Source organism: Trichomonas vaginalis, chromosome II (genome assembly GCF_026262505.1).
Source record: "Trichomonas vaginalis G3 chromosome II, whole genome shotgun sequence".
NCBI lineage: Eukaryota > Parabasalia > Trichomonadida > Trichomonadidae > Trichomonas > Trichomonas vaginalis.
Genome location: NC_067204.1, coordinates 12509469 through 12530893, shown reverse-complemented (window position 1 = coordinate 12530893; position 21425 = coordinate 12509469). Strand labels below are relative to the sequence as shown.

The 21425-nt window shown below is 35.7% G+C and overlaps 11 protein-coding genes and 4 pseudogenes across 15 annotated transcripts, besides 2 other annotated features; 6 read left to right on the top strand and 9 right to left on the bottom strand.

Moving 5' to 3' along the window:
• Positions 1-759: part of a mobile genetic element that runs on past the window's edge.
• A 1704-nt stretch (positions 760-2463) lies between these two features.
• Positions 2464-3043, bottom strand: TVAGG3_0533500 (protein of unknown function, DUF4106 family; the record flags this gene model as incomplete). The annotated part of the gene is made up of 1 exon (XM_051237675.1): positions 2464-3043. A coding segment is annotated over one exon (580 nt), but the record flags the coding sequence as incomplete, so codon positions are not given.
• Positions 3044-3364: 321 nt separating this feature from the next.
• Positions 3365-4413, top strand: TVAGG3_0533490 (uncharacterized protein; the record flags this gene model as incomplete). Its single annotated transcript, XM_051237674.1, has 1 exon — positions 3365-4413. A coding segment is annotated over one exon (1049 nt), but the record flags the coding sequence as incomplete, so codon positions are not given.
• A 223-nt stretch (positions 4414-4636) lies between these two features.
• TVAGG3_0533480 (DNA/RNA polymerases family) lies at positions 4637-5374 on the top strand (the record flags this gene model as incomplete). The annotated part of the gene is made up of 1 exon (XM_051237673.1): positions 4637-5374. A coding segment is annotated over one exon (738 nt), but the record flags the coding sequence as incomplete, so codon positions are not given.
• A 1115-nt stretch (positions 5375-6489) lies between these two features.
• On the bottom strand, positions 6490-6853 carry TVAGG3_0533470 (annotated as a pseudogene). The gene has a single exon. A coding segment is annotated over exon 1 (364 nt).
• Positions 6854-7185: 332 nt separating this feature from the next.
• On the top strand, positions 7186-7515 carry TVAGG3_0533460 (uncharacterized protein; the record flags this gene model as incomplete). Its single annotated transcript, XM_051237672.1, has 1 exon — positions 7186-7515. One exon carries the CDS (start codon positions 7186-7188, stop codon positions 7513-7515), a length of 330 nt encoding a protein of 109 aa, XP_051095496.1.
• Positions 7516-8075: 560 nt separating this feature from the next.
• TVAGG3_0533450 (organellar and viral DNA polymerase type B) lies at positions 8076-9011 on the top strand (the record flags this gene model as incomplete). The annotated part of the gene is made up of 1 exon (XM_001295282.1): positions 8076-9011. One exon carries the CDS (start codon positions 8076-8078, stop codon positions 9009-9011), a length of 936 nt encoding a protein of 311 aa, XP_001295283.1.
• Positions 8076-18463: a mobile genetic element.
• TVAGG3_0533440 lies at positions 9913-10636 on the top strand (annotated as a pseudogene). The gene has a single exon. A coding segment is annotated over exon 1 (724 nt).
• TVAGG3_0533430 (protein of unknown function, DUF4106 family) lies at positions 11267-11859 on the bottom strand (the record flags this gene model as incomplete). Its single annotated transcript, XM_051237671.1, has 1 exon — positions 11267-11859. A coding segment is annotated over one exon (593 nt), but the record flags the coding sequence as incomplete, so codon positions are not given.
• On the top strand, positions 11895-12338 carry TVAGG3_0533420 (uncharacterized protein; the record flags this gene model as incomplete). Its single annotated transcript, XM_051237670.1, has 1 exon — positions 11895-12338. The coding sequence occupies one exon, from the start codon at positions 11895-11897 to the stop codon at positions 12336-12338; it is 444 nt and encodes a 147-aa protein (XP_051095494.1).
• Positions 12355-12774, bottom strand: TVAGG3_0533410 (protein of unknown function, DUF4108 family; the record flags this gene model as incomplete). Its single annotated transcript, XM_051237669.1, has 1 exon — positions 12355-12774. One exon carries the CDS (start codon positions 12772-12774, stop codon positions 12355-12357), a length of 420 nt encoding a protein of 139 aa, XP_051095493.1.
• On the bottom strand, positions 13001-13992 carry TVAGG3_0533400 (annotated as a pseudogene). Its single transcript has one exon. A coding segment is annotated over exon 1 (992 nt).
• On the bottom strand, positions 15780-16190 carry TVAGG3_0533390 (protein of unknown function, DUF4106 family; the record flags this gene model as incomplete). Its single annotated transcript, XM_051237668.1, has 1 exon — positions 15780-16190. One exon carries the CDS (start codon positions 16188-16190, stop codon positions 15780-15782), a length of 411 nt encoding a protein of 136 aa, XP_051095492.1.
• TVAGG3_0533380 lies at positions 16499-17342 on the bottom strand (annotated as a pseudogene). The gene has a single exon. A coding segment is annotated over exon 1 (844 nt).
• Positions 18464-18704: 241 nt separating the features above from the next.
• On the bottom strand, positions 18705-19291 carry TVAGG3_0533360 (protein of unknown function, DUF4106 family; the record flags this gene model as incomplete). Its single annotated transcript, XM_051237667.1, has 1 exon — positions 18705-19291. A coding segment is annotated over one exon (587 nt), but the record flags the coding sequence as incomplete, so codon positions are not given.
• A 103-nt stretch (positions 19292-19394) lies between these two features.
• Positions 19395-20740, bottom strand: TVAGG3_0533350 (protein of unknown function, DUF4106 family; the record flags this gene model as incomplete). The annotated part of the gene is made up of 1 exon (XM_051237666.1): positions 19395-20740. A coding segment is annotated over one exon (1346 nt), but the record flags the coding sequence as incomplete, so codon positions are not given.
• Positions 20741-21425: the final 685 nt, after the last annotated feature.

The window sequence follows — 21425 nt, the reverse complement described above, 5'->3', positions numbered from 1 at the left end:
AAAGATTTTGTCATAGTTTGTACTTGAGTCTTCGCTTATTGTTTGCATGACTCTTTCCTGAGTTTCCGGTTCAAGCTCTTCAAACAGAGCTTGTCCATATGGAATAAGCTCGTTTCCAAATATATGTTTTTGTAGCCATTCTGGTTTTCTTTCCATGTTACCAATAATATCTTTTGTGAATGGGAAAGCTTTTACCCAATGTTTCAGTCTTGCGTCATTTATTTCTGTAGTTGGTTTTATTTTGTCATGGAACATGTTTTTCAATACTAACATTTCATTTGGTACTGCCCATTTGAGTTTTCTTAAATATTCATCCCTTCTCAGTTCATTGTCTGCAAAGTCAGTTTTTATGACATTTTGCAAACTTTCGTTTGCAAGGTCATGTACAATAGGTTCTCTTCCTTCTCTCTCCCTAACTTTCTTTCTAAACTCTTCACCAAATATACCATCTCTATGGTTCTGTGTAGTTCTTTGAGATAAATGTTCTAGAACGTCAGGTGTTATATTTCCATCAGCCATGTTCATTTCATACTGGTCCAAAATATCTGCATCTTTCATATCTTTCAATGGCATTAAAGCCGCGCTTAAAATACCAGCTATATCTGGTTCACCATTCACTTCCATTGCGTCTACAACTTCTTGGAATTGAGGTTGTAAGTTTATGAACCACCTATCCGGATTAGCTTTATGACCCCATTTCATTGTAGTTCCATAGTCTGCAGAAACAAAAGTAGGTTTGTTTCCATCTTGGTTAGGTTCTGAATGAACTTTAAACAATGTTTCATTTCTATATGTTTTGTTGAAATTTAACCTTTTATTTTCACCGAGTTCAGCCAAAGATTGAACGTTATATGGTCGTAAGTAAAAAGGATTGTTGTATTTGCGTACATTTTCTTTCAGTACTTCCATTCTATGCTGAATATTTTCATCTGATGTTGGAGTCTTTTGTATGTCGGCGAACATTTTTCGATATTCTTCTACTATGTCAGCCGAATTTTTCTTAGACTCTTGGAAAGATTCCATATTCTCCGCATACACTTGTTGAGGGTCAAGATTTTTCGGCTGTTCCAAATCTTCATCTAGTTCTGTGAAGTTAGTTTCCAAAGGAGGGACTTGTTCGTTTCCTTCAGGCTCTTCTAGCTGTTGTTGCTGAACTATTTCTTCCATGTCTGGTTGTATCTGAACTTCTTCCTGTGGAGTTTCTTGTACCTCATCTGCTGGCATTTCATATATTCCGAGACCGTTTTTAACAAGTTCCCTATCTAAGTCATCCGGACTCATAAACCTTTCTTCTTTCGTTCCGTCTCTATTTTTACGCGTTTCATGAAGAGAGTTGAATTATCATTTAGCTCTGACACCAAATATCTCGGAGTAAATTCATTCATGTCATTTGGATGATATGCTATTAAATCATATCCCTTAGCGAGCTTGTATTTTCCAGGTTTGAGATTATATCCCATTTGGTGCTGAACCATAAAGCTAAATAGGTTCGGGTCAGTATTTCCTTCCTTGAACTTTCTAATAGCTTCTTTATATCTGTCACTAAAGTCAAGAGTATCTGGGTAACCATAATCTTCCTTAAGCATTTTTAAGAATTCTTGGTTTCCTTTTTCTCTACTTCTTTTATGTCCTTGCTCTGTTTGTGGTTGTTGTTGTGCAGGGTTTTGAACTGTTGGTTGCTGTGCTGGATTTTGAACTGTTGGTTGCTGTGCAGGTTTTGAACTGTTGGTTTTGGTTGTTGTTGTGGTGCTGGATTTTGAACTGTTGTTGTTGTGTTGGTTTTGGTGCATGCCTGTGTCTGTGTCCATGTGACGATGTAAATGTTTTAGGTAGTCCTGGTGCAGGTGCTTCTCTTGGAGGGTTTGGTGGTATATAAGTTCCACCAGCTGGCACATATGTTCCATCTGCAGCATAATGTCCTACCTGACTTTTCGTTTTTAAGAAAGCATTTACTAGGTCTGTTTTGGTCTGTTGTAACTCTTTTTCTTGACTTTCCACAACAGTTGCTCTAACGGCGTCATAGGCACTTTGAACTGCCTGTCTCGTTGCTGCATCTGTTATTTTCGTCATATTTTGTGCTACTTCTCTTAACTCTTTGTCGAAACCTTCAGACTTCAGTTTCTTTCCAGATGAGAAGTCGTTCACTAGTTTCACCTTACTATGAAGAGCTTCGAAGGCATTTTAAAGTCAGCATTCATTAAAGCTTCATTTGAACTGTCTTCATCCGCTTGTATTTTGTCCTTATTGACCCTATAAGTTGGGCTGCTTTAGCGTTGGCTTGGGCATCTAACCAGTCATTATTAGCTTTTATATATTCTGCGCTTTTCATTGCCTTTTGCATGGCTGCGTCGTTATTTTTACTTTCTTGTGCTAAGTTTTCATACTGTACGGTTTGGTTTTGCAACTGTAAAAGTTTTTCTGTCTTTACATTTGCTTCAACTTCTTTTTTATACTCATCGCTATCCATATATGTCTTCAGGACTTTTTGTTTTATCTCTTCATCTTTCAGTACTTTATATTGAGTAGTATGGTTTTTCAAATTTATAACATCTTGTTCCATTTTTGCTACTTCTGCTGCTTTTTCTGACACTTTTTTCGCATATTCCTCTGTACTTAGTTCTTTCAGTTGTTCTTCTTTCTTCTTTTTCTCTACGTTTAACTCATTGAGTTTCTTTGTGTGTCTGTCATATTCTAGTTTCTTTTCGTTTTCACTTATTTGTTTCTGTATGTCTATGTTTGACTTTTTGACATCTGATATTTGATTTTTGAGTGAACTCAAATTCATTTGACTTTGAGGGTTATAAGCTGTTCCGTCTGCAGCTCCACCATAGCCTGCCATTTTTGCTAAAAGTGCCGCTCTTAAACCTCCACTCTGTGCACCAAAAACTCGGTTTAAAAGCATAGGATTGCTTGACATTTGTTGCAACATAGTGGGGTCATTCAGCATTTGTTGTTGCAACTGTTGTTGTGGTGTCAGTTTTACTATTGGATGTTTCAATGCTCTCTTCCTCTTACGTATATTCTTACGTAGCTTACGTGGCATTTTAAGTGAAGTTAAAAAGCGGTTTTATACTAAACATCTTCGGGGCTAGAGGGCGCAACGCGCCTGGAAGCCCCACTACCTTTTTTTTTTTTTTTTTGTATGGGTTGGCGTCAAAGACTGATAGCAGCAGGCGGTTATGTAAAGTAAAGAAAAAAAATATTTTTTATTTTTATAAAAATGCCCCCATATAGAATGGATAGAAAGTCTGCTAGAATAAAAGCAGAGTTACAAAGATATGGTTGGAGAGTTTCGAAGAATTTTAAATATAGGAAGGGAAGACCCATAAAAGTCTATGACAAATTGTCTGGTCTTCGCTACGAAATGGATTTGGAAACAGCACGTGCCAATTATCCAAACAGACTAGAGAGGTTAGAAGAAGAACGTCTTATGGACATGCCTTTCGATGTTAGTGAACCTCAAGTTGAAGGACACGACGGCTTTGCCAGATTCTACTGGAAACATGACGAACAATTGCATCCTTTGAGAAGGAAAAAAGGAAAAGGTGAAGACGCACATGCTCCCATGGAAAGAACAAGATATGCATATGAAAAGTATCGTGAAGTTAGAAGTCAATTTACATCTGGTCGAACCTTTACAGTAAACTTTGACGAAGGAAAGAACAAAGAAGGCTTCATGGGAGTACTTGCTGCAATTCAAGACGGAAATAAGAAAGGACACAATCTCAGATTGACCATAACAGATTTGGATGGTCACATTTACTATGCACATGGCAATGAACAAACAGCCGCAAAACTTCTTGACGCTTTCAAGACTACAAAGAGAGAACAAATGGTTGACTCCGACTCAGACATTTTGAATGCAATTGAAGGAATTGCAAGTGTCAAGTTCGAATGGTACCAACCTAACCCTCAAGCAGTCAGACAACATGCTGGATACTTCCCGTTCATAAATAAGTCTGACATTGACTTGACAAGGTATGGAATTTACAATTCAATTGAAACAATTGTCAATGAACCTTGTATTCTTACATGTCTCAGGAACTCTGGTCTTGTTACAGATGAGAAGATGAAGTATCTTGAGTCATGTGTGAAGACAAGGTACATTCTCAGAGGTCAATTGGCAAAAATTGCACCGTTGGCAAATGTCAATATCCGAGTCAACATACCTACAGCTAAAGGTTCTTCACATGACGACTATGTTGTTGACAAAGACTTACCATGGTTGAAGATTGTAATTGTCCACAACCACTTCATGTTGAACGAAAGTCTTACAAACCCATTCTTTGGTAAAAGTAAGTGCAACATTGTCAGAGCTGTAAACATTCTTTTCGAGAAAGGTTTGTTGGAACCAATTCCAGATGACAAGCTGACAGAAACTTTTGTACCAAAAGACGAAACAAACTTTTCATTGTTAGCAAGACCAAAAGTTGTTCCAGACAAAGTTCTAGTACAAAAGAAGTACACAGTTCCACAAGGAGTTGGTATGTTCGGATACCAACCTGAACCAGAAGAACTTCCAATGAGGTTGCAAGAACTTCAAGATGCTATAAACAAACTTCCATTGAGACATCCAATTGACGTCAAATTGTATTGGAGAGCATCTGAGTTAGGTCAGAAGGTTTTATATGAAACAGGTTGCTTCGACGATGTTTATGAGATAACAGGAGAAGTTTCTCAGAAGATAAGAGACTCACTTGAATTTCCACAAACTGGACCAATTGGTTGCGACAAGTTCGACTCAGATGAAAAGATATACTATGTCGACCTTAACGCTGCATACATGAGGTTTGTCCAATATATTCCGACTGGAATTCCAAACGAAGATGGTGAGTTCCCGGGAAGGAACTATACAGTTGGAAAAGTCATACAACAACTGTATGATATTAGGAAAGCTTCAAACCCCAAACTTGCAATGACACTCAAATTGCTTATGAATTCGACATGGGGATATTCCATTAAGAAACCTCAAGAGATGAAGAGTAAACATTATGAGAAGGTCGACAACTTTGTTGAAAGGTTTTCTCCTTTTGTTTTGAAGTACGAATTCACTCAAGGTCAAAGTGGCTTAGTAACCACATTAAAACCTATTGTCGAACATTGGTCTTACCCTCAGTTCGCAAAGGCAGTCCTTGACAACTACAACAAATTCTTCTCCGAAGTCAAATCCAAAGTCAAGGTTTACTATGAGAACATTGACGCACTCATGACGAACGAAGAAGGATACAACAAACTCATTGAAATGGGAATGGTCGGTGAAAAGATGGGCTGTTTTAAGCTAGATAAGGTATTTTCCGAAGTTCATGTAATATCGAAAAGGAAATATTGGGGCATACTTGAAGACGGCACAGAAATAAAACATTGCATGAAATAAAAAATTTATTTTAAAAAAAGTGACATTTTTTTATTTTATTTGAAATGTACGCTGAGTTTGTTGGAGAAGACCGTTGGGAAACTTGTTTGTTAGATGAGAAATATGAAATGGCATACCATTTTAAAACAATATATTTTTACATATATTAAATGCTTCAGGTTGAAAAACAAAGAACAAAAGTAGCAGATACAAAACCGTTAGACTATATCTTTACAAATGCTGGTAGGACTATTTCAGATGAAGAAATTTCATCCCGAGAATACAGGTTTGACTATCCAATTCGTTGGCTTCAAAGTCCTTCAGATGCAAAGGCAATAGGATTTAGAAGAGTTTTGTTTTCAAATAGAACTAACGCATTTATGTTCGCAGTATATTTTCATGGGCAGTATGAAGGTTCTGATGGTCTAATAGACAAATTTGACGAAATGAGAATCTTTACAGTTCGTTCAGACGAAAGTCTGAGAAAACTCTAGATGACTTTCAAACTCAAATGAACAAATATTATTGGGAATTTCAAGAAAAATACAACTCTTTACTAAATGGAACATACTATCTGAAACTAGAATATGACAAGATGAACTCCACCGTTTCATTTCAAAAGATTGAAATTAACCCTCCAAGAGATACAGAGTTTTTATTTTGGGAAGTAGACAAACGTTCTTGGGCACAATTTCTTCGGTTACTAAACCAGAACGAACCATTACACAGATGGTCCATTTAAATTTATACTTCCACCAGCAGATTTGATGGTTTATAGAAACGTGTTTGACCCTCAAAATGTTATGTGTCATGCAAGTTTCAGTTCAAGCAACAACAGTTTTCTATGTATCGTAAGGACTTTTATGACTTTGCTTCTAAATTCTACGAACATCTAGTAACAGTTTCTCTGACTTTCAAGTTTGGTTCACAACAAATGGTGTGCAACATATTATTCATTGTACTATGACTTTTATCTCGAATTGTCTTCATATAATAACTACGGAAAAGTGCTGAAAAAGTATTGAATGTGAAGATATTAGAAAATAACATTTTTTCTAACATCGTAGAAAACTCATGAAAAAATTTATTTTTGACACTTTCACAAAAAACATAAAAAGTGAGTTAAAATGAGATGTTTACTGAACTGGTTGGATGTCGCCTTCTGAGGTTATTAGAACGGCTGACCCGAGAAGTGGAACAGTGCTCTGAGAATTTGTATAATTCGTGGAATTGGACTCTCTCTGTTTGGAAGTTTGTATCATGGGCGCTTTGCAAAGAACTTGAGAAGAGCTTCTTTCTTCATCTCCTTTATGTCGTCTACAGGAGTGTTTTCTGGTATTTGAATTGAATTCCGGTTTCAATTTCGATTTTCAGCGCACCTCTTCCAGACAACCAGAAGCCGAGGGACTTGTTGGCTTTGTCCTTGCCCAAGTACTGCTTAACAACTTCATTTATCTCTATAAGGTAAATTGCCTCATCTAATGGCTCGATATTGTCCATTGTTCTGTTTCAGAACTAGTCTTGTACTTTTTCAGAAACTACTTGTACTGTTTTCAGAACTAGTCTTGTACTTTTTAGAACAATACTTGTACTGTTTCAGAACAAGACTTGAACTTTTTCAGAACAAGACTTGAACTTTTTCAGAACAAATTCCCCGTAAAAGCTCTCAATTTGTGAGAAAAATTTTCTGTTTCAGAACAATACTTGTACTTTTTCAGAACAATACTTGCACTTTTTCAGAACAATACTTGTACTGTTTCAGAACAATACTTGTACTTTTTCAGAACAAGACTTGCACTGCTTCAGAACAATATTTGTACTGTTTCAGAACAATGTCCGACGTCCCACCAACCGAGTCCATTCCCAAACCAGAGGAACCTAAAGAACCACAACAGTCTCCTCAGCAACCTCAGTTCCAGCAAGTACCTCCGAATTACTACCAATTTCCACCTCAAGGTTACTACCCACCACAAGGCTTCCCGAACTACCCTCCTCAGCCTATGCCTTACTGCCCCAACCCTTGGTTGTTCCAGCAAGCTCCACCCCAGCAATTCCAATCTCAGTCCAAGAGAGACCAAGACTTCGAAGAAGGTCTGAACCGCTTACGCAAAGAGTATGCTACAGCTCCAATTGAGAGAAAGTTGTTCCCGCACCAAAAATAATGTTTAGGTGAAGAGGTGAGATTTCACCTCTTTTTTCACCTGTTTTTTCACCCTCTTGAATTTTCATGAATTTTATATATTAATGTTTTCGTTAAGCCACTTTGTGCCGTCAGTCAGTCAGTCAGTCAGTCAGTTTAGGAAAGACTTTAGAAAGTTGTTGGAAAATAAGTCCTGGGAAGAGTATTATAAGGCATTTTGTGAAGAATATAGCAACAGTCTGAATTCAGACGGTTGCTTTTTATACAAAATTCATGCAGGAAATTCTTGAGTTTTGGTTGAAAGAATACGGTGGAGCCAAAAGTGGCTCGACCTCAAAACAAGCATTTTATGAGCTTACAAAGGGTGTTATGAATGAATTCAAATGTATTTACATACATCCTGACCTCGTTCATTTTGTTGCTGAATTCAGCAAAAATATAATTTAGGTGAAGAGGTGAGATTTCACCTCTTTTTTCACCTGTTTTTTCACCCTCATGAATTTTCATGAATTTCCTTAAGATAGAAAAAATAAAGTTAGTTTTATTTTTATTTATTTTTTTATTTTGTATAAAAGAACAGAAATGTCAACAGTCGGCACAACAACAATTCAAACAACAGCACCAAACTCGTTAGTCATGAATCCAACATCTATGTTAGTAGAAATGAAAAGCTTCATTCCTTCTTCATATACTTTCGAAACAGAAATCCAGAAGATAAAGCAGGAACTTTTAACAAGTAATTTAGACTGTAGTGCGAAAGATGAAACAAATGAACAGTATCTTTATGAAATGGAGGACCTCATCGACCATTTGCTTAAACTACCTGAAATCCAACAACAAAAGCTCACTATTCCTGAATTCGATGAAATTGAAGTCAAAGCAACTGACTCAGTAGAAATAAAGAAGTTCATACGAAAGGTAAATTATGAATTCCTTGGTTTTCATTGCAACCATAAAGTTATGGACAAAGATTGCGACATGGTATATAAGAACATCTCTGACATATATAAATCTGGGGAGTTTAAGACATACGACAACTTTGTTTCATTAGCTGCAAAATGTGTATGGCAGATAAGAGATAAAGATAGAAGAGGTAAGGTATGGCATGAACAGATAAAACCAGCTGCTTCAGATTTAAAGAAAACCATTGACGCCTTGGTTGTTTTAGCAGGTAAGGTTTCAGAATATAACGCAAAAATGAACCCGCAATGTTCTAAATGTAAAGCAGCAATGAGGAAATATAACTACTCCGTCAAAGAGATAGAAAGAATGAGAAACGACTATGCAGATTTAAAGAAAGAAGCAGAGAAGCCGGTAGAAAATAAAATGGACATGTTAGAATTTCTGAACAAAAACTATCCAACTGCTGACGATTTCCTTCTATCTGACGTCAAGAAGAAGTATAAAGAAACCTTCGGCATTGTTAAAACATTCGATGTACTAAAAGAAGAAATAGAAGCTACAAAACTGTTTAGGATTTCAAATATACATCGTACAATTCATGTAAAACGCTTATAAAATAACTGGGGTGAAAAATTAGGTGAGAAAACGGGTGAGATCTCACCTCTTCACCTAAAATATATTTTTATTGAATTCAGCAACAAAATTCTGAGTAAAATGGCATATGGCTTGTGTCAAACCGTTGAGTTTTCACAAAATTTAAAAAATAACGTTTACCATGTAAAACGTTTGTGAAAAAAGAGGTGAAAAATTAGGTGAAAAAACAGGTGAAATCTCACCTCTTCACCTAAAATATATTTTTATTGAAAAATGACCAAAAATCATGAATTTCCTCATATGCTTGCTTCCCTCGGAAAACCGAGAGAAGAGATTCCGTATGAAAATCGCAAGAATTTGGCTCCTGGTTTGAAAGGATATTATGTACATAGACTTCTTGTAAATGCTGTTGCAATGTGGGCTTCACCTAAAATATATTTTTGCTGAAAAATGACCAAAATTCATGAATTTCCTCATATGCTTGCTTCCCTCGGAAAACCGAGAGAAGAGATTCCGTATGAAAATCGCAAGAATTTGGCTCCTGGTTTGAAAGGATATTATGTACATAGACTTCTTGTAAATGCTGTTGCAATGTGGGCTTCACCTAAAATATATTTTTGCTGAAAAATGACCAAAATTCATGAATTTCCTCATATGCTTGCTTCCCTCGGAAAACAGTGAAGAACAGCGAGTAGTTAAAAAAACCCAGTCGCCAAAACTCTATGAAAATCGCAAGAATTTGGCTCCTGGTTTGAAAGGATATTATGTACATAGACTTCTTGTAAATGCTGTTGCAATGTGGGCTTCACCTAAAATATATTTTTATTGAATTCAGCACAAAAATCATGAATTTCCTTAAGATAGAAAAAATAAAGTTAGTTTTATTTTTATTTATTTTTTTATTTTGTATGTAAAGACAGATATGTCAACAACAGAGAACACAACAACAGTTATAGTCCATGAAGCTATAAATGAAGAATACGAGTACATACAGTTTAACAAACAACTCCGTCTCATTCGTTCAGTCAAAGATGACATGTACCAAATGCAAAGTATTTTGACAGCATGTTTTGCTCCAGATACTAAGAAACCACAAGACTGGTTTAGGAACCAAAGCACTATTGAACTATTAAATGAAGCTGAAAATTCGACTACGGATTTTCTCGTAGTCGCAAAAACTCGAGTAGGTAAAAAACCACAGTCGCCAAACTCTATGAAAACAGTGAAGAACAGCGAGTAGGTAAAAAACCACAGTCGCCAAAACTCTATGAAAATCGTGAAGAACAGCGAGTAGGTAAAAAACCGCAGTCGCCAAAACTCTATGAAAACAGTGAAGAACAGCGAGTAGGTAAAAAACCGCAGTCGCCAAAACTCTATGAAAATCGTGAAGAACAGCGAGTAGGTAAAAAACCGCAGTCGCCAAAACTCTATGAAAATCGTGAAAAATTGCCAAACGGTTTGAGAGGATATTATGTACATAGACTTCTTGTAAATGCTGTTGCAATGTGGGCTTCGCCTCGTTATGCTTGGTATATTTACAGACTTCTTGACGAAATTCATAGACAAGAACGTGAAGAGATGGAAAACAAGCTTGAAGCAAAAGACAAAAGCATTCAGAAAAGAATACCACGTTCGGTACCAAAAGGAAAGGAAAAGAACTATAAGTATATGATTTATACTGAAGAGATGGAAAATGAAGAAGACAGAGATATGGTTATGTTGCATTTAGTCAGAAGAAACAACAAAAGCTTTTATGACCTTGCTAAGATTTACAAATATGACAGAAATTGGTTCTATCGCGAAAACTTACCGATTTCAATGACACCGAATGAAGATGTGAAACAAATAGTTCAAGATACGTTACCTCAAACACACTATGATATGAAAGGTTGTACAATACTTACCTTCAAAGAAGACTTACCGCTACTGAAAGAAAAAATAACAGAGTATTTTGACAACTTCAAACAAGCAGAGTAAATGAACTCTTTATTTTTCAAGCTTGACTTTTTACAATTTGAACTTTGTTTGCGTAGATATGAATTCTGAAAGAAGTATGAGGGTCTTGTATGACTTTGTACTTCTCCCATAGTTCATGTCTGTCAAACTTACCTGCCATGGACTCTTTCATAAGTTCCATGAAATCGTCTTCGGACAATCCGGGGAAAAGTATTATGTCAGTAAGTATTCTTTTAACATCCTTACTTAAACTCTTTGCTGTCTGTACACAAATGACAACTGAGATGTTAAAGTGTCTGAGCTTCTTAAGAATTCGACACATGTCTTGTTCTCTGTTCTTTAACAAAGGATGAGAGGCGAAATCATCTAAGATAAGAAGACACCTATGAGGGTACGTTTTCCAATCGTAAGATTGCAATTTCTTCGAAATGTATTCTATCTCTTTCTGTTTGTTTCTGAAGTGTTTCTTCTCTAATATTCTCTGCATTTCCTCATTAGGGTCTTTGAACTTAGAATTTATATACTCATTTATAGCATTATACTTCAAAACTCTTCTTTGGTACTTCTTTATCCAATCTAACAACTCAGTATCCTTTATACATACTAACTTAGACTTCTTTATAATATCTTTGAACGAATTGACGGTTTGGTCAAATTGACCAGAAGTACTACAAATAACAACTAACTCATAGAATGGGTTCTTCTCATCTAGTTCTTGTTGTTGTGCAGCCATTTTAAGATAAGTGAAAGTCTTACCAGACCCAGGTGGTGCAATTAGACCTGTTATACCATTCTGAGCAAATAAGAACTTTTCATGTATAGGCTTTATCTGAGCATTTTCTAACTTCCTCTTGTTCTTGTTTAAAACATTCTCAAATTTCTTGTCAATGTCAGCAAACTTTTTTTCTAACATATTTTAGAAAAATTAAAATTTTTATCTTTTAGAAAATGTCTAGCGATTTCGCTATCTATATTCGAGACAAACTTTTTGACAGCAAAACATCTGTCGACCATAAAATCTTACATAGTGTAAACAAGAAAGGTGAATTTGTTCTAAAGTTCTGTTTCTGGGAATATGACAAGAACCATAAAACATTAAGCAGAGCAGTCTTAAAATTTGTCAATGACAGGCTTGTTGACAGAGATGACGCCGATTGGAAAGATGAAGTCCAACAAAAGTTCTTAGAATGCAAAGAAGACACATGCGCTGTTCTTGAAGATGAAATAGAAAACAGAATAGATGAGCTATTAAAGGACAAAGAACTTTTACATAAATATGGTTGCGCCAAATTTGACATAACTCCACCAGAAAAGAAGAAGAAAGAAAAGAAAGTAGAAGAAGAGAAGAAAGAACCTGAACCAGTTCCAGAGAAAAAGAAATTTGATATGTAAAAATAAAATTTTATTTTTAGAACATTTCTGGGTCAATGTCAATGTTCTCTTCCTCTTTAGGAGTAAACACTGGCTTAGACTCTAAAATCTTTTTACCCAACTTACCTTGAACTTCAACTATCTTAGACTCATAATATTCATAGTCGTCTGCTTTCTTTGGTTCATAAGGTATAACAAGTTTGTATGCTTTACCTTCTTCGAGTTTTGAGAACTTTCTGTCAAAATTTTCTTTGACTGTCAACATACCGTCAATGTATAAGTCTTCAAAAGTTGCACCACTTTTTCTAACAACAGCAAACTTAACTGGTGCAATGTTCCAAATTTTGTCAAATGTAGACTTTTCAAAATTGTAGAAGTAAACATTCAAATATGCGAATGGAGCTAACTTATCTTTGACTTCTGTCATGTACTTATTTACTGAGATGAATTTCGTCATCTTTTCTATCGGATAAAAAAATATTTTTTTTTAATTTACTCAGAAAAAATTTTCTTTGTATATACACCATTCTGAACATCTAAAAGACTTTTGACATTTGCCAAGAATGTACGTTTAGAAGCTGCCATATAACCATATTCTTGACAATATTGTTTATATTCATCATATAAAGACCTTTCATCTAATGACACAAAGTCAGTTTCATCTATGAACAGTTCATATACACTCTTGTTTGCTTCTAACAATGTTTGTCTCTCTTCGGTATGTGGAATTTGTCTTGGATTGAACTTAGAAATATCTAATGTCATGAAATATGAGAACAAGTGGTTGTAAAAGTCAGATGTCAAAGTTTCTGCTAAGTCGTCAAAATATTCTGTATCTTGCATATGAGAATCTGACGTTCTGACAACTACATATCTTCTGTCAGAACTTTCTAACTTCATCGGAACAGCATTGTTTGAAACCATAATGAAGTTTGCAACATTTTCACTAACTCTTTGGTTTATACTTTCTTTCAACAACTCCAACTTTGTCTGTTATAAGACTCTTCAAAGCATTTGAGTTCAAAACTTTTGTTGTATCTATACTTTGAAGTTCATTGCAAACTATAAGTTTCATATTCTCTATTGAGGAGTTAAACTTGCCACAGATGTTTTCTAAGTTTGTCATATTCGGATTCGAATAACCTTCTAACAGTTTGCACAAGATATCTGTAAAGAATGTGTTCTTACCAGTTCCTTGTTTTCCAATTATAATGAGAGCAGTTTCATTTTTAGCACTTGGATGTTGTAAGATGTTTGCAAACCAACATAAGATATACTCATAGACTCTTTCGTTTCCATTGCATATAATTTCTTTGACATGGTCTAACCAAGCTTCTATAATACTGTGTTTCCATTCTACTTGTTCATATTTATATCCAGTGAAGATAGAATAGAAGTTTGGAGAAGGTGTATAAAACTTTATACCACGAACTGAAAAATCTTCAAGTTTTGACAATAAGATATCCCAAGCATCTAACATCTTCATTCCAACTTGTACAACTTTTATTTTCTTAAGTTTCTGTCTACATTCTTGTTCAGACACTATTGTTGCTCTTGGTTTGTTAAAGACAACATCCCATTCTTTCATAACATAACATTCTGGGGCAGAGTCGACATAAATGACTAAACGTTTCAAATTCTCGACTGCTTTGTTATAGTCTCGAAATGGACACATATTTCTGAATGCTTGGAAGTCATAAAAATCTGAAACATCTATTCTGTACATTTTTATAAAAATAAAAAAAAATAATATTTTTTTATTCTTGACTTTGTTGTTCCATTTGTTGCATTTGTTGTTCTTGAGCTATTTGTTGTTGAAGTTGTTCTTGTAATACAATACTTTCACCAGTTGCATCTTCCAATTCGAAACTTTCTGCGTCATTGACAAATACATAGGACATAAAAGTTTTACAGGAACAAAGTTTGCGTCAACTAATGTCAACGTTATACTTGCCAAAGTGTTTGAGTTCACTAAGGTTGAAAATTCTGCATTCGAATGAACAATAGGCAAACCAGCAGAGAAAGTATTGTTTATACGCATAAGTATCTTTTGGTCATAATAGTTTCTGTCGACATTCGAATAACACTTTGAACCTAAGTTTGAAACAATATATAAGATTGGTGTGCTTAATGTCAATGGAATAGACATTCCTTGTATGACACCTTTTCCTGTTATAGGAAACTGTTGGTAGTAAAAACCAGATATAAGTTTTGTATTATAGCTATATTGTTTATAGTAAACTCAGTCGGACATCCAAACATAATGAAACCTGCTCTAGTTGCAGCACATGTTACACCTGTACTTAAAGTATTAAATAAGTCAACAAAACCTGTTGGTGGTATATCTGAGTAAGTATCTTCAAAGGAGTATTTTTTACCATTCACAATAAAGTCTTCTGGTGTCAAAAGAGCAAAACAGGCTTTAGTCGTCATTGTGTTTAAGGTTAGTTTACAATATCGTCCTTGAGGACTTTGTAAGTTTGTTGTTATAGAATTATATGACTCAGGGTTTTTAGTCGTAATAGTATAAACCATTATGTCTTCTGCCATTTACTTAGCAAATAAATTTTAATGAAATGTTGTGGTCGTCAAATATTTTTATAACGTCTGGGAAACTATATTTTAAGTTCAACGTTTCACCTCCTTTCATAACGTATATCTTGTCAATGACATTATATGAAAACACCACAGCAACTAATGTCGGGTTCTATTTCTTTGATGTTTATATCGTCTGCCTCTGTTCAAAAGTTTCAATAGTTCTTTCAAAACTTCATGAGGTGCAATGACATATGAGTTCACTTTTACAGGGTTGTGTTCGACAAGTTTAACATTAACTTAAAGCTTGACAAATCTTCTCCTGAGTTTGAAGTTTGTCTTTCAGTTGTTGGTAGTCGTTTCGAATATCTGCAACAGAACTTAAGTCTCTGTTAACTTCAGGATATGTTGGTTCTTTTACAGGAACAATTGTTATACCATCTTCGTCTTTGTATGGTTTCCCCACTTCAACATCTCTGTCTTTGACATTGACAATAACACTTTGACTGTTTGTTTGAGTTGGTGAATTTAACTTCACATCTGCCACCGCCATTAAACCTTTTGAAACACTTACGCTTCTATTTTCGGAAATGACATTTTACTTAGAATAAAAAGATGGACGTATTCGGATATTTATTGAATTGAAGCAGAACAAAGTTTATACTCACAAACAATACAAATACATTGACAGAATAGTTCTTTACACAAACAATGGAAAATGTTATAGAATAGCAATATTTGCTGAACCAAAATATTTTCATAAAGCAAAGAAAGTTGGTATAACTGAAATGGTGAAAGTTCTTGAAGCAGACAAAAATATAACTTCAAAACTTACAGATATTACTAAAGGAAAGTTTATAATACAATATTATGTCAAAACTGGCGTACTGTCAATATTTGACGGAGAGAAGTCAGTTCAAGAACAACTTACTGACCTGCTGCCAAAATCTGCTCGACGGAAGCTGTCGTTATGCCAATCTGAGGAGCCCCAGCAGGTTTCATCGAACGAATCTTCAAAAGAGCATCTTCCGTGAAAAGTGCTATTGGTTTTGTAAACTTCTTTGCTTTCAATTCATCTGGACCGTCTCTGTCACCAGTATATTGTATTTGAACTGTACCAACAGTTGAAATACCACCCATAAAGTCTTCTGAGTCAGCAAATGGAATGCCAAGCCAAAAGTTTGAACGGTCTCCATTTGTATATTGAGTTTTTTGACCTCCTGTATGAGTCCATACTTTCACATATGGCATAATAGAACTTTGCATTTCAGGGTTAATGGTTGTTGTGAAGTTGTTGTTAAAGTTCATAGCATCTAATGTCAAGTTGTATGACCTCATATCCTCAACTGTAGAATATTCTTCTCTTGGATAATATTTGCCATCTATGTTTATATGATATTTAATACCAGGGTTGTAGAAACAAGAATAGTCATTTATAGTTCGTCTGAACAGTACAAACATAGTATCTGCATGTTTCATTGCAGTTGTTAAAGCAATATCTGTTCTTGCACCTGGGTCAGCACTTTGGTTTCCAACTTCACCTGCAAAGTCTTTGACAGATATTTTGGTGTATTAGGGAACATAAGTGGAACTGCAATATATTTGGCAGCTAAAGCATTTGAAATATCTGGGTCCAACATATAGACTGCAAGTCTGCTTTCTATTCTCTTGCATTCAAACTGTTCGCATGTGAACTTAACTGGGTCCCAAGCATCTCCAGCAGCATTGAAATAATAGTTTACTTCAGTGTTGAGGTTTAGAAACCAAAGTCTAAGTCAACTTTGTCTTTGCAAAAGTCACAGAACTTGGCTCCACCGGTTCCAGCTACAGTAATGCTGAATGGGTCTTGTGTTGGTGCAATGACTAAGTTATTTTTGCTTGGAGTAAGTTCGATAGAAATTTTTCCTGCCCAGTTTGGCAAGTATCTTAAAAACCTGAAGATGAGGAAAGATGACAAAGGAACTCTAAGTTTCAGTTTTACTTTGGTTACTGCTGCTGCAGTTTGTCCAGAAAGGTTAACATAAACTCCTGGAACGTTAGGGTCAAGTCTTCTTATTTTCTCAATAGTTGCATACTGGTCTGTTTGTTCTCTAGCTTGTGGTTGTACTGAGTTTCTCAAAGCGAACCATTCATAGTTTGCCCATGTTACTGTTTGAACTAAGTCAGAGTTAGAATATATCTTATATCCCATGAAAACTTCTGGAGCATATTGGTATCCGACATAGAAAATTCCATTGCAACCTTTCTTGTCAGACAACTTGGCAGAAGGTTTTATTTCAATGTCTTGTTCCACGTATAAGAATGAGTTGTCAATAGAAAGAATATGAAACCTGTCGCAAGCAATATCTACTGTTGTTGAAGAACCTTCTCCAAACTCACCTACGTTTCCATAAGAAACAGCAGTTGTATATTCGTAAGTTCCAGGAACTATTTCTGACCTTCTAATGGCATTGTCGCATTCGTTATACCATTCGAAACATTTCCGTTCATGGCATCCAAAACTGTTGGCGTTATATTCTGAGCGGCGTACATTTCATATGGGTAAAAATATAGAATAGTTGGATTTATATATCATAATAGAACCCACTCGGACCAAGCTTTACTTTCTTCCTGACTGAGTTTTTAACTCTTCTTTTTCCTTCATTGCCACTACTTTCACTAGATGAAGTTACTTCTTCACTACTTTCACTTTGTTCTACTCTTCTCTTCTTCTTTGGTGTCGCTTTTGGTAACTTGCCCTCTGCTTCAAGTTGTTGCATCTTTGCCTCATGTTCACCTAATATGTTGTAAATTTCCCATGTCCTTTTTGCCTTTGGGCTCTGGTCGCCCATCTCAGGTAACCTATATCCTAGAAAGATTTTGTCATAGTTTGTACTTGAGTCTTCGCTTATTGTTTGCATGACTCTTTCCTGAGTTTCCGGTTCAAGCTCTTCAAACAGAGCTTGTCCATATGGAATAAGCTCGTTTCCAAATATATGTTTTTGTAGCCATTCTGGTTTTCTTTCCATGTTACCAATAATATCTTTTGTGAATGGGAAAGCTTTTACCCAATGTTTCAGTCTTGCGTCATTTATTTCTGTAGTTGGTTTTATTTTGTCATGGAACATGTTTTTCAATACTAACATTTCATTTGGTACTGTCCATTTGAGTTTTCTTAAATATTCATCCCTTCTCAGTTCATTGTCTGCAAAGTCAGTTTTTATGACATTTTGCAAACTTTCGTTTGCAAGGTCATGTACAATAGGTTCTCTTCCTTCTATCTCCCTAACTTTCTTTCTAAACTCTTCACCAAATATACCATCTCTATGGTTCTGTGTAGTTCTTTGAGATAAATGTTCTAGAACGTCAGGTGTTATATTTCCATCAGCCATGTTCATTTCATACTGGTCCAAAATATCTGCATTTTTCATATCTTTCAATGGCATTAAAGCCGCGCTTAAAATACCAGCTATATCTGGTTCACCATTCACTTCCATTGCGTCTACAACTTCTTGGAATTGAGGTTGTAAGTTTATGAACCACCTATCCGGATTAGCTTTATGACCCCATTTCATTGTAGTTCCATAGTCTGCAGAAACAAAAGTAGGTTTGTTTCCATCTTGGTTAGGTTCTGAATGAACTTTAAACAATGTTTCATTTCTATATGTTTTGTTGAAATTTAACCTTTTATTTTCACCGAGTTCAGCCAAAGATTGAACGTTATATGGTCGTAAGTAAAAAGGATTGTTGTATTTGCGTACATTTTCTTTCAGTACTTCCATTCTATGCTGAATATTTTCATCTGATGTTGGAGTCTTTTGTATGTCGGCGAACATTTTTCGATATTCTTCTACTATGTCAGCCGAATTTTTCTTAGACTCTTGGAAAGATTCCATATTCTCCGCATACACTTGTTGAGGGTCAAGATTTTTCGGCTGTTCCAAATCTTCATCTAGTTCTGTGAAGTTAGTTTCCAAAGGAGGGACTTGTTCGTTTCCTTCAGGCTCTTCTAGCTGTTGTTGCTGAACTATTTCTTCCATGTCTGGTTGTATCTGAACTTCTTCCTGTGGAGTTTCTTGTACCTCATCTGCTGGCATTTCATATATTCCGAGACCGTTTTTAAAAAGTTCCCTATCTAAGTCATCCGGACTCATAAACCTTTCTTCTTTCGTTCCGTCTCTATTTTTTACGCGTTTCATGAAGAGAGTTGAATTATCATTTAGCTCTGACACCAAATATCTCGGAGTAAATTCATTCATGTCATTTGGATGATATGCTATTAAATCATATCCCTTAGCGAGCTTGTATTTTCCAGGTTTGAGATTATATCCCATTTGGTGCTGAACCATAAAGCTAAATAGGTTCGGGTCAGTATTTCCTTCCTTGAACTTTCTAATAGCTTCTTTATATCTGTCACTAAAGTCAAGAGTATCTGGGTAACCATAATCTTCCTTAAGCATTTTTAAGAATTCTTGGTTTCCTTTTTCTCTACTTCTTTTATGTCCTTGCTCTGTTTGTGGTTGTTGTTGTGCAGGGTTTTGAACTGTTGGTTGCTGTGCTGGATTTTGAACTGTTGGTTGCTGTGCAGGGTTTTGAACTGTTGGTTTTGGTTGTTGTTGTGGTGCTGGATTTTGAACTGTTGGTTTTGGTGCATGCCTGTGTCTGTGTCCATGTGACGATGTAAATGTTTTAGGTAGTCCTGGTGCAGGTGCTTCTCTTGGAGGGTTTGGTGGTATATAAGTTCCACCAGCTGGCACATATGTTCCATCTGCAGCATAATGTCCTACCTGACTTTTCGTTTTTAAGAAAGCATTTACTAGGTCTGTTTTGGTCTGTTGTAACTCTTTTTCTTGACTTTCCACAACAGTTGCTCTAACGGCGTCATAGGCACTTTGAACTGCCTGTCTCGTTGCTGCATCTGTTATTTTCGTCATATTTTGTGCTACTTCTCTTAACTCTTTGTCGAAACCTTCAGACTTCAGTTTCTTTCCAGATGAGAAGTCGTTCACTAGTTTCACCTTACTATGAAGAGCTTCGAAGGCATTCTTAAAGTCAGCATTCATTAAAGCTTCATTTGAACTGTCTTCATCCGCTTGTATTTTTGTCCTTATTGACCCTATAAGTTGGGCTGCTTTAGCGTTGGCTTGGGCATCTAACCAGTCATTATTAGCTTTTATATATTCTGCGCTTTTCATTGCCTTTTGCATGGCTGCGTCGTTATTTTTACTTTCTTGTGCTAAGTTTTCATACTGTACGGTTTGGTTTTGCAACTGTAAAAGTTTTTCTGTCTTTACATTTGCTTCAACTTCTTTTTTATACTCATCGCTATCCATATATGTCTTCAGGACTTTTTGTTTTATCTCTTCATCTTTCAGTACTTTATATTGAGTAGTATGGTTTTTCAAATTTATAACATCTTGTTCCATTTTTGCTACTTCTGCTGCTTTTTCTGACACTTTTTTTGCATATTCCTCTGTACTTAGTTCTTTCAGTTGTTCTTCTTTCTTCTTTTTCTCTACGTTTAACTCATTGAGTTTCTTTGTGTGTCTGTCATATTCTAGTTTCTTTTCGTTTTCACTTATTTGTTTCTGTATGTCTATGTTTGACTTTTTGACATCTGCTATTTGATTTTTGAGTGAACTCAAATTCATTTGACTTTGAGGGTTATAAGCTGTTCCGTCTGCAGCTCCACCATAGCCTGCCATTTTCGCTAAAAGTGCCGCTCTTAAACCTCCACTCTGTGCACCAATAACTCGGTTTAAAAGCATAGGGTTGCTTGACATTTGTTGCAACATAGTGGGGTCATTCATCATTTGTTGTTGCAACTTTTGTTGTGGTGTCAGTTTTACTATTGGATGTTTCAATGCTCCCTTCCTCTTACGTATATTCTTACGTAGCTTACGTGGCATTTTAAGTGAAGTAAAAAACGGTTTTTGACAGATGTTTATATGACACTTTTTGTTCAGCACAAAAAACTACTCGGTCAAAGTGTTGTCAGTTTTGTAAAATAACCGTCCTATCTCATTCTATAAGGGGGAAAAGGCTTCTCAAAGTATACTTCCTTGGAACGTCTGTAACTTTTTTTGTAGCGACGATAGACCCTTATTTGTCCGGACAAAGTTATACTATTTTGAGTGCTCTACAAAAAAGTCAACGGCTGGTCGGCTGGGGTTCGGTCCTCCTCTTGGGTCTTGGGAAAAATTTCTTATGGGCTAGAGGGCGCAACGCGCCTGGAAGCCCTCCGAATATAAACTTCATTTATACTAAACATCTTCAGGGCTAGAGGGCGCAACGCGCCTGGAAGCCCCACTACCTTTTTTTTATTTTTGTAAAATTTATCCAAATCATGTATGACATAAATTACGATTAAAACGATGAAAGAACCAAAAAGTGTGTTTTGTGTTTTGTTGTTGCGTGTTGGATGCGGGATCCTGTTATTTCCGAAATCGACAAAAAATTTGGAAATTTAATTTCCGAAATCGAAATTATATTAATGTTTTTAATATTCTTATATCAAAAGGATTAAAGTTCATTAAGAGAAAAACAATTCTTCTTCTTCAATCTATTGGCGCATTTATTTCTACACGCCAATAA